We start from the raw sequence: 8838 nt of genomic DNA, 5'->3' as shown, positions 1-8838 counted from the left end.
ATATCATGCAAACATTGTCTTAACTCCCATATAAAGACTTTATAAGCTCTTGATTATTATATTATGACAGACAGACAGATAGACATAAGTGTTATTGTCGTAAACATGTAATAGACATGAAGTGCATTCTTAATGATTTAGAATGGGCATATTGAGCGTAGCGAACGAGTCCTTCTTCATCATTAAGAATTCTCTTTATGTTATATAACTGACTTAGAATACAACCTCATTGGCTGACATCGCCAACGCAAAATCTGACGCAGGGAGTGTGTATCGGATGATTGGCAGTAGGCAGATCGTTAAACACGCGCGGATTGGCAGTAGGCAGATCGTTAAACACGCGCGGAAGATGCAGTTCTTAATGATTAAGTCTATTACCTGTGTCCCCCCCCCGTTAAATCGTCTGAGTTTACTTTCTTTTGCAATATAGGAGAAAAAAGGTATATATACTAGGTAATATACTCCCAAAATGCAGCATCGGACTAAAAATTGTTAACCCCCCTCCCAACAATTTAAACCAAGTACATTTTGCTCTGTATTATGAATGTGTCATACAAACATTTACGTATTTTGCATCATTTGTTGATCAAAAACAACAACGACACCACTCGGCGTGCCCCCCCCCCCACCCCCCGCTAGCGATTTTACCATGGATACGCCTTCTTTAAGGTTTAAATCCGTGAGATTATTCGTCATATGCTTGGTGCTGAGAGAAAGTTAACTAGCTACCTTTATCTTAAATTTGCATTAAAGCTGTTCGTTACTATTTTGTAAGTGCGCTAGCTGGTTCCGGAACCAATGTACGTACTTATACAAACGACATATGAACCGTGATCACTTCAATGGTTATGTTTTTTTCATATTTCTTGACTATCCTTTAACCAGTGTTTGAATGGTTTGCATTGGCCAAGATAAATGTAAAAATCACATCTGGAAATTTGTTGGTTTTATTTTTCGTTTCTTTGTTTTGAGTCGGTTTTACGTCACAAAATTTAGAATACGTACATGTGATGTTACACTTCATTCGTCAGAACGTGACAGAACGTATAAAAAAGTGGTCGAATGATCGATTTATTAGTACACGAACTATACCCTTTACTTATTAGCATTTTCGAGAGTCACAAGGAATATTAGTTATTGATAAGTCGTTAATAACACATTTAAGAATGAATAATTAAGCATCAAACATCAAATCGATCCGTGTGCCAATACTGAATAAAATATACCCAATCCTGTTCTTATAAAGTCAGACTTAATGAAATAGCTACGGTTGCAGACCCACACCGGTATTTAAATTAAGATTTCTTAGCCGAATGTGCTTAAATGCCTAGTTTAAGGAATGTTTGGCATGACAATCCCCTGTTGTGCATCTCCTGCTCATTGCACTGATGTCACAGTAGGGGCCAATTTCCTGTTTATTTGTTTATTGGCTCATGGCCATTTAGGGTCCATTTCGATAATACACGTTTTGTGTGTGTGTGTGTGCTTTTTTGTTTTTGTCTTGTTTGGTAGTTGTTTGTTTGTTGTTGTTTTTTGTTTGTTTTTTTGTTGTTGTTTTTTTTTTGGGGGGGGGGGGGGGGCACTTACAGAAAAATTCAACTAGGCCTTTCATACAGATATTTTTCAACCTTCCTAACATTACTATTCGATCAGTAAAAGCATTGCTTGCATTGTGCAGTTGTTGGTTGGCGATGGTGGTGGATGTGGTGAGATGGGGTCGAGCTAGCTGCTGTGTTAGCTTTATCACTTGATTGCCATGTAGTTGAGGCTGCAATTTCAGTGTTTCCAGTCTTGTGGAGTGTGTGTGTGTGTGTGGGGGGGGCAACAACGCAGTCAGTTCAAAGAGCTAGCTAAGTTGGCAGAACTTTACTTGTCTTACAAAAGTAATTGCTCATGACAAATCATGTTTCGTAAAAGTATTTAAAGTATTTAATCAGTTAAACTGGAACTAATTATCTCACTCACTGACTGTTATATGCAAACATGAAAAACAACCAGTATATCGTCACTGTGTAAGAATAAAGGTGTTATATGTTTACATGAAATATAAGTTACATTTTTTTTATATTCAAAACCAAATGTTACATCTTAATAATGTTGCAGTTTGTGTTTATAGAACTACTATGTATGTTTGGAACTGTTTGTGTAATGTGTCTGTCTTGTTTTAAGAACATTCACTAATTTTAATTTAAGCTTAATTTAAAGTGGCAAAATACAAGTGTTTTAAAGTGTTATATCAATATTAAAGATGCACTCTCACAGATTGAACGTTTTGACATCTTTTTTTTATTTTTTGTCATGGAACGAGCCAATTTTTGCGAAAATCAATGGAAACCAGACTGCTGACAAAAAAATCAGATCGCACATTTTTATATATAAGTTAAAAACATTACATTTTATGCACTTTTCTTAAACTGTTAGTAACGGTTTAATCCATTAAACATTAATTTTCAAACGGAAATTTGAAATTCTACGATCTTATTTTTTGTCAGCAACTTATATCATTGCTTTGCCAATATTTACGCAAAAATTTGCCCTTTCGAAGACAAAAAAAAACAAAAGTTGTTAAAATGATAAATCGGTGAGAGTGCAGCTTTAAATGAATATCACCTAATTTCGTGTTGTTGTTGTTTTTTTTTAAATGTTTTATATGTTTATAGGAATATGCATTCGTGAGGAGTGTATACACTCTGAGTAGCTCCTCTAAATTATGCAAACTCTATATGGCTATAAGTTTATAGGTCCGTGGTTTTAGCCTAGGATCTAATCCCTTAGCCGTTACCGCTAATATGAGGGTAATGATACTGAACAAAACGGGTTTGCCTCGGCATAAATTCATATTTAATGACTTAAGTACATATTTTCAAAAACTAAACTCAATGGTATTTTCGGGGAGGTATTTAAATCTTAATCAGTTTATTAAAAATAAACCATAATAACCCGTCACGGACGTTTTGACTTAAAGATATTTTCGTAAAATTACGGAAATTACCGATTTCCACCGATGTGAAACGTAAACAAAGATGGCGACGAGGAAGGACTTTGCAGCTGTTGTAGAAAGAAATTCGTGTTCTAGCACAGCTAAATTCAGAAATATTCAACCGAGATATAAACCTTACGATACCAAAAGACCGAAGGGCCGAAGCGGTCATTGCATGTGCGCCGATGACTCAGATATATATGTTTTCGGAGGCTACAGTCCTATGGATGACAGAAATGGAGTCCGACAAAGTAGAGTCCTTCCAGAGTTATGGAGGTTTAACTTTGCCAGTCAAAAATGGAGCAAAGTTGCATCAGACAACACACCATGTACGTGTGCTTCAGCCTCAATCCTTGTTCATAATAAAAAGGTGTTTGTATTCGGTGGAACTGGCTACCCTTTCGGACAAATCATGAGTAACACTATAAAGACACTGAACCTTGCCCATCGCTCTTTGCCAGCTGCAGGGGAGGGTCATAGTACAGGGGTTAAGACGAAATACCTGTGGCAGCTCCTTGAAACCAGCCCCATGTCTTACAGTGGTGGCGGAGAAGTCGAGGATTCCACTCCTCCACCGGCATACGGACAAAGTTTGTTACTTCACAGAGATGCTATTTATGTGTTTGGTGGCGCCATTGGTTACTATTCAGAAGCTGTTTCCGATTTGCACAAGCTTAATTTGCACACTATGAGTTGGGAAAAGCTTCGACCAACTGGAAAAGTTCCAAGTGGGAGGTACAAGCAAGAAGTAGTGCAGTATGATGACAAGTAAGATTGCTATTCACATATTTCGGTCAAAGTTTTAAAGGAAAAGTATTCTTAAACAAATTTTATCCTTAATTGTTTGTTTTCTGTTTGAAAAACAATTTCTTGCTGTATGGTTAATATTCAGTTCAATAGTTTGATTTTTTTGTGATCACATTACAGTGTATGATCATTATTAAACGTGCAAATTTTGTAACCTATTGATTGACATAAAAAACTTAGTTTAATGTGGTGCTATTTGAGCGAAATACACCTGAAATGATGTTTCGGTTTAGTTCAAAGAAGTATAATTGTGAAAAATCTTTGTGCACTCGTGCTAAGTAGTTGTACTTCTTCAACTTTCTTTGATTTCTGTGACATAGCATTTTGTTTTCATCTGAATAATGTCTTAAAGAAAAAAATGTAGGTCGGGTAGAAAATGATTGTATAAAGGGTACAAAATAACTGAAAATCAGATGGTTCAAAATAACTTAAAAGTATATATGACTATATTTCAGATTGTTTGTTTTGGGTGGTGGTCGTCTTCATTATGCAGAGAGCCTGGATAAAATCTATGCCTACGACTTGATCAACAACCACTGGACGGAAGTTGTGACTTTGCCTGATCCCATGAATGGCTATCCTAGGCCACGATGCAGCTTTGGATGTGCACAGGAGGGGTACAATGTATACATTAGTGGTGGACGGTATTACAGCACTGACATTGAACACAAATCTCTCTCAGACGTTTGGCATCTGCGCCTTGACACCCTGCAATGGAAGAAACTACGAATGCGTCTTCCTGAGTCTTTATACTTCCACAATGCAATAGTTTCACCCTCTGGCCACATGTATGTTTTTGGCGGTGTTCATAGGGATGGTTACAGAGCCCCGTACCTGTACAAAATACGACTGCCCAACTCAATGCCAAAGCTGTCTGAGATATGCTGGGAGAAAGTGTGTGTGATGTCGCGCGCAGCCAAAGTGATGACACCCGGACATTTGACGGAGATGGGCGTGCCCTGGAATCTGTCAGATAGGCTTCATGTGCCATAAATCTGTGCCACTCATGTGGTCTTTTGTTCACATAAAAGGCCATCATAATATATAACAACAGTGATATTATCAATAACCTTATAAGATATTGATCGCAAAAGTTGAAAAGGTGCTATTGACCCCCTTTAATAAAAGTTGATCACACCTTTTTCTTTATGCCATCAATATATAACTCTTTATTTCTGTTTTAAATCATGTTTCGTGTACATATCACATTTTTGTTTACAAACTCTTTTAATTGTTTTACCTGAGCAATATGTGTATTTTTCTAGGTCAAAAGTAAACTTGAGTGAGTTCTGTCAGCATTAAAATCGCATCGTACACTTTAAGCACATTTAAAGTGTATTTTTGTTTATGAAATTTGGTAAGAATAATGCACTTAAAACTATGGTGCCAATAACACTGCGTTTCATGCGCATTAATTACACTTTCTTTTGAAAAGGGTAACACAGTTCTCTTTTGTGAAAGTGTAAGCGGTTGTTGTTACTGTCGTTGTTGTTGCAATCATGTATATTTAAGTCTATATACAATTATTTCATACGTGTTCAAGTGTGTCATTCAGTTTTATATTTTATATAGCATGAACATTGTGCTTTCGTAGTCTATTTTTAAATATTTTTTTTTATAATATCACAATGAATTAGGACTCTTTTTGTTAAACATGTTTTATTAGTATACACATATTAGATATATATTTTAATTATATGGCATGTGATAAATACTGCACATTGTTTATATGGGCAATTTAACTTCTCTGTATTTTTTTTAATTGACAGTTCAGTCAATGTCATTCATAGCTTTTAACTTTAAATTCAAATTAGATTTGGAATATAATTATTTGCACATCCATTCTGACTGTAATTACCTGTAACATGGTACAAGAACCTTTATCTAAAGTTGGGTATATGACAACAGGAAACATAAGCTTATTTGAAGAATTTTTCAACATGAATAGCATACATTACCCTATTATAAGAATGAACTGGTGACCTGGAAATAAAAGCATATAGTTTCAAAATAGTACAATATTGGAAAAAGTGTTTACCAAAGTAATTCTAATTATATTCATGCGAACAATTACAAAAAGTACAATGGATTAGACAGTGTATACAATGAAAGCATCTAGTGTTCAAGTTGACACTCGCATGGTTCAACTAGTTCACAAACCACTGTATGGTTAGTTCTTCCAAGAGTATAAATTAAGGATAATAATAGTTTACATTTTTTTCTTTTTCATAACGGTAGTATAGATTTTACTGTATTGTTTGAACCCCTACATTAAATGGTTGGAATGTTGAATTCAGATCTATTCCCTAAGTATGCTATTTATGATGCAATGTATTTAAAGAATGTTTATACAGATTATTGACATGTTTATACAATGGGGGATTTGACAGGTGATTTACTGCAGTGTTGTGATAAACACCTGCCCCTGGGGTATCTCATTGTTAGGGGATTGCCCTGTGTATTTGGTGTATTAACGGTAATTGGTTGGAACTTGTCCTTCAACAACTTGAGGGAACTTGTTCTTTGTCAAACCATATTTCTCTTGTAACTGTTTCTTTAAAACACTACCCGACACACTTTCAGACTGCCAAAAAAACATGCTTTGTTATGTAAAAAATAGTTTGAGGATAGATAATTGCTACAATTTCTAAACAGGAGATCTCATATTATATGCAAAATTTAAATATAAAGAAGTAGCCTAACATGTCATGATGTCTGCTGAAGTAGAAAAGATGTTATATTTCAATAATTTTGTCCAAAAAAAATCTCTTATTTTGAAAGATATTAATTATTTTGTAGCTTTTTGGGCTACTCGTAGCTTTAACCTTGATTATGTAACTCCATGTGATCTATTCTACTAACACATTTTTAATATCAGTTGAATCAAGTTAAAACATCTCATGTGTATTTTTTTGGTTTTTACAAATTTAATATCATGATTCCATTGTCTTCCAGAAAAATAGACTTGCAAGAATTTTAATTTTCCAATGCTTTAGATTCAAAGAACATTCCTGACCCCAGGGATTTTGACAAATTGCTCCAGGGATGGGATTTGGATAGCAAAATTAGCAGTTTGTCTCAATCACCTGTGTGTGCCCGCCAGCCCTGGGGCATCAGAACATTCAAATTTGCATTAACAACTGAGTTTTGTATAAAAAATGTTTACATAATTTTTTACACTGAATCATTAATGATTAAATAATGACTGTAACCTCAAATAATAATCTTTTTCAGTAGATTTTTTTCAAATATATGATAACATTTTAATTGGTGTTCGTTCTAGTCATTCCTGAACTAATCCTCATTAACACCTTTTAAATGAAACTATTTTTTACATGAGCCTAGTCCTTCCTATACAACTTGGCCTTCATCTTTTTTGACACCCTATGAGTTATGATGTCATGTTTTTTTTTCAATATTGAGCTCCAATTAGATTAGTGCAACGCAATTTAACCAATGATATAGGACGTAACAAATGAAAGCTATTCCTTTAAACCATCTTAGTTTGTTGATTCAATTACTCTGAGAAAAAATACTCAATTACAGAAGACACTGCTACCGGGTAATTTTTAATCGTAATGAACACGTTTTTAAAATATAAATATATCATAATTTTCTTGCGTTAATGCTGTATAAACACGTTAGGGAAGGGGATTGAATTACCATGAAAGTGTTTGCACCCTTAATGGAATTTGCTCGTGTCCCATAATACTTTCAAACAGCATAAATGCAAGAAAAATTGTGAATTTTTTGACAACTTTATTATTTTCTGTCTTGGAACATGCCAATTTTTGCCAAAATGTATGGACAAAAAAATAGATCGCAGATTTTAATATTAAAGTTTAAATTTGATGTTTTATGCATTTTTCTTAAACCGTTGATAACGGTTTATGCCATAAAACATTAAATTACCGAACAGAAATATGAGAATCTGCAATCTGATCTTTTGTCAGCAATCTTTTATCATTGGTTTGCAGATATTTACACAAAAATTTGTTCTTTCTAAGACAAAAAATAAAAAAAGTTGTAAAAACAGTATATCTGTGAGAGTGCAGCTTTAATAGGCAGCAGCTGTTCTGTTGATGCTTGACTCAGATGAATGTTTTATATTTGTACTTGATATTGTTAATGGATTGATGCAGTATATTTTAACCTGCCCATTTATTGTGTGGTGTATATGTATATGTTAGTTACTGGCCATCAGGCTATGCCGTTGTAGGCATAGTTTCTTTATGGTCAGATTGTTGTATATTTTTTCAACAGAGTATTAAACTTGTTATGAAACAACTTGACTTTCTTTTCATTGGCTGTACATGTAGCTATCAGTCTGTTGTAAAGGTTACTTTAATTATAAAACAATTAATTGCTACTTAATTCCAATAGTTTCTGCTTTAATGCTTGAAATGTATTTAAGAGAAGTCTCCCTGGAGGTTTTGTTGATGACTATATGTAGCAATCTGGGGTCAGCATGTTTACTGCCTCAAGACTATAAATAGCGATCAACCAGCATGTTAAAAGCTATTACTGTCAAAATAACAACTGCATGTTCTTCTTGCAGGGTGTCACAAACTGGTGACTTCATGTATCATTTACACATTTTTGGCCAGCATTCAAGTAACTATATGTTTTAAATATACAACATGCTGCATGCTATCACAGTAGTTTAGTACATAGGCATGGCTTATCAGCAAGAGGTGTCGCTATTGGCTGAAGTTAAATACAAAACATATAGCACATGCATTAAATTCATGTTGCTAATCTGTGGCCTAGTGTTTAGAAACTTGGACGATCCATCCTGTGGCTGCAGGTCCGATCCTCTACCTCAGCACTAACAAAAGTTCAGTACTCCTTGCGGGACGTTAAACAAGGTCCCATGTAACATTGCTATTCACTGGAACACATCAAAGAACCAGAGATGCTATAAACACTGCGATATCCTGTCTGTGCATTATGGCCCACATCCTAACAAGCCTATTACTTTCACTGGAATCAACGCTGGTGGATGAATTTCAGGGTGAGATCATAAAATAAGCATACCTTCCCCCTCAATT

At 34.8% G+C, this 8838-nt stretch overlaps 1 protein-coding gene across 1 annotated transcript; it reads left to right on the top strand.

Moving 5' to 3' along the window:
- The first annotated feature begins 2996 nt into the window (after nucleotides 1–2996).
- On the top strand, nucleotides 2997–8074 carry LOC128242132 (kelch domain-containing protein 10-like). Its single transcript, XM_052959184.1, has 2 exons — nucleotides 2997–3748; nucleotides 4243–8074. Exons 1-2 carry the CDS (start codon nucleotides 3024–3026, stop codon nucleotides 4778–4780), a joined length of 1263 nt encoding a protein of 420 aa, XP_052815144.1. The 5' UTR covers nucleotides 2997–3023; the 3' UTR covers nucleotides 4781–8074.
- The last annotated feature ends 764 nt before the right edge of the window (nucleotides 8075–8838 follow it).

This window comes from Mya arenaria, chromosome 8, assembly GCF_026914265.1.
Source record: "Mya arenaria isolate MELC-2E11 chromosome 8, ASM2691426v1".
In the NCBI taxonomy this organism is placed as follows: Eukaryota; Metazoa; Mollusca; class Bivalvia; order Myida; family Myidae; genus Mya; species Mya arenaria.
Note: the sequence above shows the minus strand (reverse complement) of the source record. Positions and strands in the feature narration are given on the sequence as shown.

What these genes read in the sequence shown, in the direction of transcription:
- LOC128242132 (XM_052959184.1), top strand. Translation starts at nt 3,024, where the DNA reads ATGGCGACGAGGAAGGACTTTGCAGCTGTTGTAGAAAGAAATTCGTGT. An exon ending in GTAGTGCAGTATGATGACAA is followed by an intron (nt 3,749 to 4,242) that starts GTAAGATTGCTA and finishes ACTATATTTCAG; the next exon opens with ATTGTTTGTTTTGGGTGGTG.